This window comes from Leopardus geoffroyi, chromosome A3 (assembly GCF_018350155.1).
Source record: "Leopardus geoffroyi isolate Oge1 chromosome A3, O.geoffroyi_Oge1_pat1.0, whole genome shotgun sequence".
Taxonomy (NCBI): Eukaryota; Metazoa; Chordata; class Mammalia; order Carnivora; family Felidae; genus Leopardus; species Leopardus geoffroyi.
The window spans coordinates 103,075,070-103,088,828 of record NC_059336.1 but is presented as its reverse complement, the minus strand read 5'-3'; the positions used below and the strand labels follow the sequence as shown (position 1 = coordinate 103,088,828).

At 37.5% G+C, this 13,759-nt stretch overlaps 1 protein-coding gene across 2 annotated transcripts in view; it reads left to right on the top strand.

The window, feature by feature from the left end:
• TMEM87B (transmembrane protein 87B) overlaps positions 1-13,228 on the top strand; it is a 50,935-nt gene extending 37,707 nt beyond the window's left edge. For both annotated transcript variants that reach the window (XM_045446882.1, XM_045446881.1), the window contains exons 16-19: positions 4,086-4,159; positions 5,839-5,891; positions 8,767-8,797; positions 9,957-13,228. In XM_045446882.1, coding sequence (XP_045302838.1) covers positions 4,086-4,159; positions 5,839-5,891; positions 8,767-8,797; positions 9,957-10,016 — 218 coding nt within the window. In that variant the 3' untranslated portion in view covers positions 10,017-13,228. The remainder of the gene's footprint in view (positions 1-4,085; positions 4,160-5,838; positions 5,892-8,766; positions 8,798-9,956) is intronic.
• The last annotated feature ends 531 nt before the right edge of the window (positions 13,229-13,759 follow it).

Below are 13,759 nucleotides of genomic sequence, written 5' to 3'. Positions count from 1 at the left end.
CGCTTAACCGACTGAGCCACCAAGGCACCCCAGTAGTGAAATTTTCAAGATTGTTAGTGCAGTGTGAGCTTTTGTTACTTATTTGCTCTTAAGGCCTTAAGTATTAAAGTAAGTAAACTTTTTCACACTAATAATTTAGTTTATATTGTGCTTAGCTCCTAATAATCTTCTTAATGATAATTGCTAAATTTCCTTCAATCACCTCTTCTTGCTCTTGAGAAATATACAGATTTGTTAATTCCTGGTCATGCCCAAAGCATTTCTAGTTATAGTTTTAGTGCTACTTTCATCTTTCAATTAATTTCTCCATAGCATTTTATCATTTTATTAATTTTACCATAATACTGTAATCATTTGTTGAGGCAACGTCAACACATAATTCAGTTGCTGAGAATAAGTATAGAGATGTAACGTTTACGAGTTAACAACTCTCAATATTATGAAGCAGTCAGTTCCACAAATTGATCAATAGAATCTGTACAATCCCAATCATAATTCTAACTGACCTAAAAAAAAAGAAAATACAAATGGTTAAAATGATTTTATAATGTATATGGAAAAAGCATAGGACCTAGAAGAGTCAAAACATTCTTGTAGTTAAACATGGACAGATCTGGAAAACATTATGCTAAGTGAAAGAAGCCAGTCATAAACATCACAAATTTTATGATTCCATTTATATGAAAAATCTACAAGGGGCTCCTGGGTGGCTCAGTCGGTTAAGCGTCTGACTTCGGCTCAGGTCATGATCTCACAGCTTGTGAGTTCGAGCCCCGTGTTGGGCTCTGTGCTGACAGCTCAGAGCCTGGAGCCTGCTTTGGATTCTGCGTCTCCCTCTCAGCCCCTAACCCACTTGCACTCTGTTTCTCTCTCTCTCAAAAATAAACAAACATTAAAAAAAAATTTATGGGTGGGTGATGAGTATTGAGGAAAGCACCTTTCGGGATGAACACTGGGTGTTGTATGGAAACCAATTTGACAATAAACTTCATATATTGAAATAAATAAATAAATAATAAATAAATAAATAAATTTTAATTTTTTTTTTTTTCAACGTTTATTTATTTTTGGGACAGAGAGAGACAGAGCATGAACGGGGGAGGGGCAGAGAGAGAGGGAGACACAGAATCGGAAGCAGGCTCCAGGCTCTGAGCCATCAGCCCAGAGCCCGACGCGGGGCTCGAACTCACGGACCGCGAGATCGTGACCTGGCTGAAGTCGGACGCTTAACCGACTGCGCCACCCAGGCGCCCCTAAATAAATAAATTTTAAAAATAAATTAAAAGAAATCTGATGTTCAAATCCCAGGTTCTTTGATTTTGAATTTTTTTCTCTCCCTCTCTCTCTCAAAATAAATAAATAAACTTAAAATAAATTAAAAAAAATTTATATGAAAAATCCACAAAAGGTAAGTCCATAGAGACAGAAAATATATTGGTGATTGCCAGGGGTTGGTGGAAGGCATCAGTAGGGAGTGACTACTGATGGGTATGGGGTTTCTTTTTAGGGTGATGAAAATTTGAAATTAGTGGTGATGGTTGTACAGTTCCGTGGCTATACTGGAATTCACTGAGTTGTACGCTTCAAAGTGGTGCATTTTATAGTGTGGGAATTATATCTCAATAAAATAAAATTAATGGGCTTACACTAATTTCATGACATAAAAATTCCATGGGGTGCCTGAGTGGCTTAGTCGGGTAAGCCTCCAACTCTTGATCTCACCTCAGGTCATAATCTCACGGTTCCTGAGTTCGAGCCCCACATTGGGCTCCCTGCTGTGCAGAGCCCACTTTGGATCCTCTGTCTCCCTCTCTCTGCCCCTCCCCTACTCACACACATGCACGCGCTCTCTCTCTCTCTCTGTCTCCAAATAAATAACTAAACATTAAAAAAAAAAATTAGTTCTTAAAAAGTTAAAAATATACCTGCCATCCAACCCAGCCATTCCACACCAAAGGTATTTACCCAGAAGAAATGATAGAAATGAAAGCAGATGTTCACAAAAAGACACTAATGTACATTATTATTTTCAGCAACTTTATTTTTTTTAAGTTTATTTATTTATTTGGAGAGAGAGAGTGTGTGAGCAGGGGAGGGGCAGAGAGAGAGAGAGAGAGAGAGAGAGAGAATCCCAAGCAGGCTCCACACTGTCAGTGCAGAGCCCAATGTCGGGCTCAAACTCACAAACCGTTAGATCATGACTTGAGCCAAAACCAAGAATCAGACATTTTACTGAGCCACCCAAGCACCCCAGCAGCTTTATTCTTAATAGTTTAAAACTGGATGTAACCTAAAGTCCATCAACAGATGAACAAAGTATTTGTGGTATACCCACACAGCCAACTACTGTTGGTAATCAAAAGTAACCAACACGCTACAACATAAATACATTTCAAAACCTTTATGTTGAGTGAAAGTAATCAAATCCAAAAGACGATAGACTCCATGGATTATGGTTCTATATATGAAGTTCTAGAACAGGCAATACTAAGCTATGGTGATTATGTCAGTCAGAACAATGGTTGCTTCTGGTGGGAGTAGGATTGACCAGAAAGGGATTTAAAGAATCTTCTGTGATGATGGAAATGTTAAGTGTCTCGATTTAGACTATACACTTAAAATTTGTATATTATATAGGGGTACCTGGGTGGCTCAATTGGTTAAGTGTCCGACTTCAGCTCGGGTCATGATCTCGTGGTCCATGGGTTCAAGCCCCGTGTTGGGCTCTGTGCTGACAGCTCGGAGGCTGGAGCCTGCTTTGGATTCTGTGTCTCCCTCTCTCTCTCTGCCCTTTCCCTGCTCACACCCTCAAAAATAAATAAACATTAAATTTGTGTATTATATATATTGTACTTAAGTTTTAAAAATCAGTGTTTGCCCCTTTAAAAGAATAGATCTCAAATGTTAGGATTTTAAATGCCCCATGGAAATATTTTTTGATCAAGGAACCTCATTTTCACTCATTATATCAACTTAATATATCATATATGTCATAATATATCAATTGTCCATGTTTATGGAGAAGCACTATTTGCAAATTATTATAATAACAATATTACAATATTGTAATTATACAATATTACAAAGTGAATACTTATGGGACATAGATTAAGTGTCAGGCACCTTATATATGCTAACTTGTTTAATGCTTGTGAGAACCCTATGAAGTAGCTATCAGTATTATCCCATTGTGTTGCTGGGGACACTGAGTTGCAGAAAGGCGATTGCTTTGCCCAGGGTTGTCCAGGGAGAGCCAGAATCCTGGGTGAAGCAGTCTGGTTCCAGGACTCATGCTTTCAACCTCTGCTGTGCTGAAACTGCTCACAGAAAGGAGAGCCTTGGTCCAATAGGAAAGGAGAAAACCCTTCTCTTTCCTATTTTATACCATAGGCACATTCCAAAATGTATGTGTCAGCGAGGAAAAGGCATAGACAAAGATGTGATTTTTTCCTAAATATGATACTGCAAATCATAAATTTTTAAATCCATAAACTTTAAAATATGTTGAAACTAAGGAAATACGTGTATATGTTTGTATGTTTGCTTGTTTGTTTAAACTCCTCTAAAATGGGAATTCAAACTAGCATCTTAAAAACCTGGTTGTTATTGCAAACATTTGTGAAATCTATTGATTTTTGCCATCCCTCCTACATTTCCAAGTGGTATGTTAAAGCCAGCCCCCTGCCCGAAGCTTCCACTGTTACCTCTCCTTTAAGGAATGCCTGGGTGGCTCAGTTGGTTAAGCGTCCAACTTTGGCTCGGGTCATAATCTCATGGCTTGTGAGTTCGAGTCCCATGTTGGGCTCTGTGCTGACTGCTTGGAGCCTAGAGCCTGCTATGGATTCTGTGTCTCCCTCTCTCTCTGCCCCTTCCCTGCTCACCCTCTGTCTCTGTCTCTGTCTCTCTCTCTCTCAAAAATAAACATTAAAAAAATAAGAATAAATATATATAGTAAATACATAATTAATATTTATAAATCTATATAGATATATATGTGTAGATATAAATCTTTGTTGAGTTATTAAACATGAAGGAAAATAATATTTTATAATTTTAGATATTTATCTCTATAATGTTTCTCGTAGCTGAAGGAATAAAATTAAGAGTCTCAAAAACGGTTTCCAATGGAACAGCTAAACCTGCTACTTCTGATAATTTTGTGAGTATAGTATATATTTAATAGAGTCTGTGTCATATTCATTGACCGTCAGGAAAACATTTTCTACCTTAGTATGAAAGCTTTTTGTATGAAAATCAGTTTTACCAATTAGTGATAGTAGTTAAGTCTGATGATTGTAACTACTGTAGATCTTTGCTTCTCAAGTGCTGTTCTTGGACCAGAAGCATGAGCGTCACCTGGGAACTTGCTAGAAATGTAGTCTCAGGCCCACCTCAGACCTACTGAATCTGAATCTACTTTTTAACAGGATCCCATAGATGACTCATATGTACATTAAATATCGAGAAGCTTTGTTATAGTAGAAGCTTGTTAATTTTTCAGCATTTTGAAGTGATTTTTGAAGCCATTTCAGATAATATTTGGTATCTATTAGGAAAGGATTTTATGTGTTGCCTGTGTAGTTGACAAAATTAGCATTTTTTATATAAAGCTGGAAGCTTGAATAAAATGGTTAAATAGAGGGTAGAGATGAGTTTTTAAATATTTTATGCATATTAAGCAAAGTGGAAATGCCTCTCACAGTTTTCTATTCTGCTTTCTTATAATTGTATATGTTGTGATTAATAGAATATAAAAATTTATGTGTGCTTGTAAGTTCTGACAGAAAAGATGATATATGAGAATAGGTTATTCTGTCCAGTAAATCTTTTCATTTTTTGTTAATCAATAATTCTGTAAAATGTGTTCTTTGAGTAGTTTTATGGTGATTTAAACTTTAAAAAAATTACAACAGTTTTAATTATCTGGTGTTAGAGCTATTAAACTTCAAATTTTTAAAGATATTTTCCTTTTATTTTAGGGATATACAGTATATCCCACTTTATTTTAAAACTCAGTGCTTACCAAAACATCAAAGGAATACTTTTTCATTTCCCAAAATTAAGTGCAGTCAGCTCTTGATCAGAAGCCTTATCTCATGAGAATTGGGGTTCCTGTTAATACTGGCTCAGCTGCTTTGTCTGTCTAGGTGAGCAAGATGTAATTGACACTTGAGTATTCCATGTAGCCGGGTAGATCACAAAGAAACATTTTTATTTTATAGTATAAATCAAAATATTCAGTATACCTTTTATTTTTCTTTCTCCCAATGAGATAACTATAAGCAAGCATCTATTAAAAAACAGATTCCCCAACTGACCTGTTTTCCTTCTCTTGTCTCCTGCAGAGAGATGAGTGTAAATACAAGCATAGAAATAAATAGGCTTTTGTAAAATTAGAGTATTTGCACTGTCATCTTTTTTGGTTGAAAAATTATAAACTCATGATATAAAACTTGAACAAATTAGGAGGCATAATGAATGCTGGGAGCAAAAAACCAATACAAATCAATATTCTTGCTATTTTCTCATTAATCGACTCTGTGTTTCTACTCTATTTTTTCAGGGTAAAAAAAAAAAAACAAAACCAACACCTGTGCATCTAATGTAAAGAAAACCAAGAAGTAAAAAATTCTGAAATCCAAATTTTTGTTTGTTTGCCTGTTTAAGAGCATACTAGCATAATTTCTGTGTGGCATAAGTGCCAAGTTCTTAGGATATGTAGAAATGAAAAGAATCATGCATTTGAATTTAAATGCTTACATTTTATATACATTATATTTTACAATTCTTTCAGGTCATACTAAGCAAATGCTGATATATAAATATTTATTTCTACAGGATGAAGATTTGAAGTGGGTGGAAGAAAATATTCCCTCTTCATTCACAGATGTGTAAATATCTTTTGTTAAAGTTTGAGTCTAAAATTTAGTATATCGTATAAAGAGATAACTTTCATGTTCCGTCATGTGCTTTTCGAACCTCGTACCTCCATATGTTTTGATAGGCCCCCATCACTAGTGAATGACTAATGTCATGTCAGACTACAAGGAGAACACAGCCCTGCCTTGGTCTTTCCTTCTTCATTTTTCACTGTACAACAACCAGCACGTGAATGCTTGTGGCCTATAACCAACTCCAGCCCTTTCTGATCTAAGTTTTTCAGGATTAGAATCACTTTCTCTTGTTTCAACTTTCTATTATAAAAAAGTTCAAACATATGTAAAACTTTTTTTTTTTTTAACACATGGAACCCCAATACCATGTATGGTGGGGAAGCTTTTGGAGGAAAAACATGAGCTTCGGCAAAGTATAGACCAAGCCCCTCGGGAACTTTGAGCTAATCAGGATCAATGTTCTATTTGACGCAATGTTGTGTTTGATAATGTGAAGCAAGAATTCCACGTAGCTGTTTCCACAACAGAAACCAGCAGGAGAGGCAGAGAGGATAACATTTTCATATACTGTTCTTTCCTTTCCCTGCTCCCACTTACTTCCATGTAGACAGTTTCTGTTTAGTATGAAATTCTGCTTGCCTGTCCTCGGACAATTTGAACAGCTTATCACTTTTCCTTATCTCTGATCAGCCATAAAGGACAGCTTAGCGGAGTTCACCTCCCTCTTCACTGCACTGAATACATCTTACTAAGTTTCCAACAATCATTAACCTCACGGAGGAAGCATTTTTGAGATTGCTAGTGTTTACCTCCAAACAGTGCTGAGCATCCAACAACTGTCTTCTGGGTCTCTCAGGTTCTGGTTCAAGTTTCCCCGAAAGCAGTCCTCTCCCCTGGATTTTCCTTGATAGTAGTATTCCAGACAGTCTAACGTGGCCCCTTTCTCACACCTCGTTAGTCTCTTGCTTCTCTTTCTTCTGCCTTCACCGTAGACTGCTCTGTAAGTGGCGTTCTCTGGAGTCTCACAGGGAGGGGACTTGCTTGTGGTAGCTCTGGCGAATGGACTTTCCCTTCAGGCTCGCTCTCTGTCTGTGAGGGAGATCTACCACACGGTGGGGCTCTACTCTCGGCTTTTTTTTTTTATCTGTGTTTTCTTTCCCAAGCAAAGGCTGTATTGTAGAACTCTCTCTAGCACCCCCCACCCCCAGTAGACACCCCATCAGTGGTAATGATGGTATGGGAATTAAGCGAGTACTTGATTCCATAAATACCTTTCCTAATATGTTTCCGTGTCCCTCTATTTAAAAAAATTTTTTAATCTTTATTTATTTTTGAAAGAGAGACAGACAGACAGACAAGAATGAGAGCAGGGGAGGAACAGAGAAAGAGACACAGACTCTGAAACAGGTTCCAGGCTCTGAGCTGTCAGCACAGAGTCCGACGCGGTGCTTGAACTCAAGATCTGCGAGTTCATGACCTGAGCCAAAGTTGGATGCTTAACCGACTGATCCACTTAGGTGCCCCTCTCTTTATTTTATTTATTTATTTATTTATTTAGTTAGTTAGTTAGTTAGTTAGTTAGTTGGGTTTTTTTAATTTAATTTTTAATTTTTTTAAATTTACGTCCAAATTAGTTAGCATATAGTACAACAGTGATTTCAGGAGTAGATTCCTCAGTGCCCCTTACCTATTTAGCCCATCCCCCCTCCCACAACCCCTCCAGTAACCCTCTGTTTGTTCTCTGTATTTATGAGTCTCTTCTGTCTTGTCCCCCTTCCTGTTTTCATATTATTTTTGTTTCCCATCCCTTATGTTCATCTGTTTTGTATCTTAAAGTCCTCTTAGGAGTGAAGTCGTATGATTTTTGTCTTTCTCTGAGTGACTAATTTCACTTAGCATAATACCCTCCAGTTCCATCCATGTAGTTGTAAATAGCAAGGTTTCATTCTTTTTGATTGCCGAGTAATACTCCATTGCATATATATACCACATCTTCTTTATCCATTCATCCATCGATGGACATTTGGGCTCTTTCCATACTTTGGCTATTGTCGATAGTGCTGCCATAAACATGGGGGTGCATGTGTCCCTTCGAAACAGCACACCTGTATCCCATGGATAAATGGCTAGTAGTGCAATTGCTGGGTTGTAGGATTCTCTTTATTTTAATATACTGTATATATTTAAGGTGTACATGACGATTTGATATACATATGGACACTGAAATGATTACTATAGTCAAGCTTATTCATCCCTCTTAAGTTCTCACAGGACAGAGCCTGATGCGGGGCTTGAACTCACGAACTGTGAGATCATGACCTAAGCAAAGTCAGATGCTTAACCGACTGAGCCACCCAGGTGCCCCTTAACTGAAATTTTTTGAAGTATAGCACACATTCTGGAAAGTACAGAATCCTAAGCTCAATAAATTTGCAATATGAACACACTCATGTAACTAGTACCCAGATAAAAAATAAATAAAACATCACTAGTGTCCTAAAAACCCCTTTATTTTCCTCCTAAATCACAATCCCACTTTTTGAAAGGTGCTGCTGTCCTGATGTCTGTAACTGTCAATTATTTGTGTCAGATTTAAAAAATTCATCCCTCAGTAATCCGTTCAGCTTCTTTGCTGTGTAGTATTCCATTGTGTGGATACACTACAGTTTACCCATTTGGTTACTTTCAGGTTGGGGGCTATTAAGAACAGTATGAAAATTCCTCTTTGTGTGCGTTGGTGAGCTTCGGTGTTTACTTCTGTCAGCTGTGTCCATCCAGGAATGAGAATTTACAGATCACAGGGATATGCCTGTACTCAGCCTTCATACATACACTAGCCTATTAATAACATTGTTACCTGTTTTTGTTTCAGAGCTCTTCCAGTGTTAGTGGATTCAGATGAGGTAAAATACATTTTTTGCTTATTTTCTTGGTGCTGTTATTTTCACAAAGGAGAAATATATTTCAGAAAGAAATTCTGAAAGTTACTTTGTAAAACAATTACAAATCGAGCAGCCTGGAAGACTGCACTGATTTGTCAATGAAACCTAAAGGAGCTAGATCCTCATTTAAAACAGGAGCAAGATAAATGCTTGTTGGTATAAAGGGAGGGAGAATTGTTTCATGAGATTTTGAGTCTGTGATTTTCTAACATCTTCTATGTGGGTAAGAGTTTAGAATACTTTAAGGTGGCAGTTTGTCTAAATTAATTTCTTCTACTTGGGATATTTTGCTAAGGTATTAGAGTTTCTACTCATTCTCATTTACTAAGCAGGAAATTTGAATCGAGGTTGTGGATTTCGGAAGGTTTGGAGGAGAAAATTGAGTTCTAGATCGTCTGGACATTGAAGGGTGGCCCAAGACAGGAAGAAGTCTGAGTAGTAGGAATTAGAGGATGCATACTGGGAACTCTAGCTTATGGGCAGGAACAGTAGGGGAGGAAGTTAGTGGTAACTGAGGCGTAATTCAGGTGGTGGCTATAGAGCAGGAGAGCAGCTGCTGCTCTGTTCACCGAAGGGAAATGACTTTGGCCGTGGCACGTTGATCTGGCAGTAGCGGGAAGTTTTGAGGGGGCTGCCGTAGACATGCACCTGGCTACAAAGCAATTGAACTTCAGGATTTAGAATTCTACAGAAAGAGACATGATGGAGAATTACTTTGTAAAGGGCACTTAGAGTAATCATTTGGTAAATAGTTGTATAATTTCAAAATACATGAACTGTGTAAAGCGAGGCAAATCCATCCGTGGATGAACCATGCCTGAGAAAAACACATGAGCCCCATCTCTGCCTCTCACTGGTAAGTAACTCTGAACTTGAAACATTTTCCAGCTAACAGGATGTTAAAGTTTTCCGAACTTGTCAACAGATATTGGCCAGACATCACTAGAAGTATAGATTATCCAGTGTTTATTTTCTGAATCTACTGTTTCTATGTATATCATGAAATATATGCAGTTCCCCACAAAATTGTGATTGTGAAAGATTAGAGAATTTTGTTAGTTCTGGAAGGAGCATCAACATTTGGAAGTATGTCATCTTTTTTTTTTTTTTTTTTTTAAAGGAAATCATGACCAGATCTGAAATGGCAGAAAAAATGTTCTCTTCAGAAAAGATAATGTGATTGGAACCCATATAAATGAAACCCAGTTAACGGTGAAGGACTTCCTCAAGACTGAAAGAGAGCTTTGTTTTGATCTAGTGCAACAAGTTTTTATTGCATTATCTTGGAAATCTATGTATTAAAATTAAGAATTCAGGTGGTAGGAGGGTTCTGCACCCCTTTTAAGCTACTTTAAATGTCAGCTTAATGTCCGCCAAATTGCCTGGATTTGGAAATAATCTAAGAGAAGTATTATGATAAAGAAATATGCCCGAATGCTCTTAGCTAAAAGGAAGCAGGGATGTGGATTTGGGCTTTCTCTTTTCTCTGGAAAATATGACAATTCCAGATTTAAAAATATTTTTTACGTAAACACTTTTATTCTTCCACTCACTAACCTTTGAGGTAGAGGATGTGATTCTTCTGAAGTGTGGTAAAGCAACATCTCCATCTCTTAGGTTTCCAGTTACTAGATGCAATAATAATATTCTTTGACTTTTATATGGAAGTGATTTGATATCAAGTAAAACTTGATTAACCGTAGAACATAAGCATGTTTATAGGGTTAGTTTTGGTGTGTGTGTGTCTGTGTGTGTATACACATATGGGTCTGCACAAGGTCCTTGTTTGTAAATATCACCATGCACATCAAATCACAGGGGTAGGTCCTCTCTAAGCTCAGGGGAACAGAAGTACACAGGAATAAGGTCTTGAAGGTCACTTCCAAGGATTTGCCCTCCCACTATCCCCTCATTCAGGCCACGTGTTCACGTGCTGCTGCTGAATCTGTGTGGGGCAGGTGGTAGACACGTGGCCAGATGGGGAGCACTTTCTCCCCGGCAAGCTGGCAGATTCATTACCAGTGAGCCTTATAGACCCTAGAACATCCTTTACATAATCTTGGTTTATTTGATTTTATAATAAAACATGTATTTGTCTGTACAGTACATCACTATTAATCTTGTAATTAATTTCTTGACCTTCGACCATGTTTTATACATCATTTTGTTACATATTATATATGTAATGTATGATTTGAAATTTTTTGGTTTTAATATTTTTTTTAATGCAGAACATTCTAAACTTGAAAGGTAGTTGAATGTAGTATGATGGAAATGTGAATGTTTTGCTGCTTTCATGACCAAAGATACAGGGCTCGTGGACATATAGGATAGGAATTAAAGTTAGAATTTTGCATATCTTTCTTTGAAGGAGTTCTAACCTTGGGAATTGAGAATGGCTTCAGAAAAGTTTGAGAAGCACTTAAAGTCTTAACCAGTACAAACACTTAAATATAACCTTTATTATTTTTTTCATTATGAAGCCACAAAATTGTCCTTTCAAAAGCCTACTTTTTCAATTTACTTCTCATTTATTCATTTCATAGGGATTAGTAAGAAAGATCGCTAGTAGTAATATCTATTGAAAGATACTTTCAGATTTATTTTCCATAGGGAACACTGAACAGTTTGGGACATGCTTCCTAGGAAAAGAGTGGCTAACAGTGTGAGTTCCATTCCTTTTTTCTGTTTTTAACACGATAACGGGCCCCTACCTACTACATTTCCCAGCATTTGTGTCCATTCTGGTTTTGCTGTGTTTTACCCCGGGCCCAGTTGTTGCAGGGCTGGAGGCGACCTTGCCTTCTAGGTCCTGCTTTTATCTACCACTCCCAGAGTTAGAGGCAGACCCCCCAACTCCTCAGATAGCTCCAGGTGAATTTTGAAATGCAGAGTCCTGGGCTTCCAGCCAGTAGGAGCTACAAATGTAGCGGAGCAGGAGTGGGGCATCGATGTGAAGTGTGTTAATAAGGGAGACTGCCTCTGGCATAACCTCAGTAGTGCGTACGAAAACACTGCTTTTAGCTATAGGCTGAAATGCAAACTTTTTTCATCTTCTAGAGAAAGCAGGATTCCCTCCTGACAACCTTATCAGAAATGTTTTTCAAAGGGCATATTCTCTGTCACTTTCAGTGACAATTGTGGCATCAGTTGGTGTTTATAATGACCTGAATTGAGTATTCCTACGGAGGGCCCTCTTAGCCCCCCCAACCCCCGTAAACAGAAGGGGGTGTCCTCAGGCTACAGCTGTGGTTCATACGAAGGGCACTGGGGAGAAGTTACAACCAGGGCTATCGTACAGCTCGTCACCCCGCTTCTGCAACAAGTGGTCAGGAACTAGTCATCAAAGGTTTTGAGGCTATCAGACCAGTTTATTCTTGGGGAGCCAACCAGATGAAAGGACCTGAGGGTGAGTCTAGTTTTATGTGTTTCTAGACAAAATGCTTACGTGTTCTAATGCAACTTGTGTTAGATTTATACGATGTGTGAAATCTGTCAAAGGGAATTTTCATGATTTGAGTTAGATTAGGATTTAATTATCTGCTTTAAAGGACAGTATATTTATTTCAGAAATAAGGAAAAATAAATGAATGTATGAATTTTTTAAGCCTGAGAGATGATGTTCCCTTACTTTTTCTGTAAAGAAAATAATTTTTAAATCTTTCGTATCCTATAGAGAAAACCAACTTTTCCTCTGTGATACAGTACATTATGTTTGCACTACCATAATGTCAGGACTGAGAGTATGAAAAATGTACACATAAGACTGATTTTTGTATCTTTTTTTAAAAGGGGGTTTCAGGTGCCCAACTGGCTCAGTCAGTAAACATGCGGCTCTTTATCTTGGGGTCGTGAGTTCGAGCCCCACGATGGGGGCAGAGTTTCTTTTAAAAATAAATAAAAGGGGTTTGAGTCTATTGCACTAAGCTTTACAAGCTATACATGACTAACTTAAAGGGGAGAGCTGTTGTGTTAGATTTAAAACTCACTAGTTTTTTTGGTACTTGTGTCTCTGTAGGGTCAACAGCGTGCACCGAGCAATAGAGCACACCAAGCCTTATACTTACAAAGAGAAGTTTAACATACTAGGTAAAGTTCTAAACATATCAAATGTATATAAGTGACAAAAATAGCATTTTAAGGAAATGTACAGTATATACAGAAGCTTAGTACTTCGTTAAGAAACTAGGGAAACGTGTATTTGAGGAGAAAATTTAGGGGTTTGAAAAGTTATATTTTTCTATTTAAAAGGGTTAAATTATTGTATAATTTGGAAGAAGTTGCTTTGAATGTAGGACAAAACTGTTTCAAAGATTTTTGTTTTAAAAAGTTGATGTATTTTTGTGCCTTAATATTTGTTCTGACTTTTAATAAAATGCTTTCTGAAATTCTTGATGATTGATTCTAATATCTATTACTGCCAGATTATATATATAAATCTTCAGGAAATATAGACCCAAACAGATGGCAGGGCATAAACAAAGTCTTAAAAAAAGGAGATACAACTAATTAACAAACATGGAAAAGCATTCAGCCTCAGAAGTGATCAGAGAAATGCAAAGTGAAAGGGTAAATTTTTAAATTAACAAGTCTGTACTAATGTATTTATAAAACCTGTTTCAGCTTTCAAAGTCTGATGAACACACTCATTAATGATAATGTAATTGATTCAGTCTTTGTGAAGAGAAGGGTATAACCTTTGAATGCTGCCGATTCTGGTGATATTTTTAAAAATTCAAATTATAGGGGTGCCTGGGTGGCTCAGTCCGTTGAGCATCCGACTTCGGCTCAGGTCATGATCTCACAATTCATTGAGTTCGAGCCCCGCGTCGGGCTCTGTGCTGACAGTTCAGAGTCTGGAGCCCACTTTGGATTCTGTGTTCCTGTCTCTCTGCCCCTCTCCTGTTCACATTCTGTCTCTCA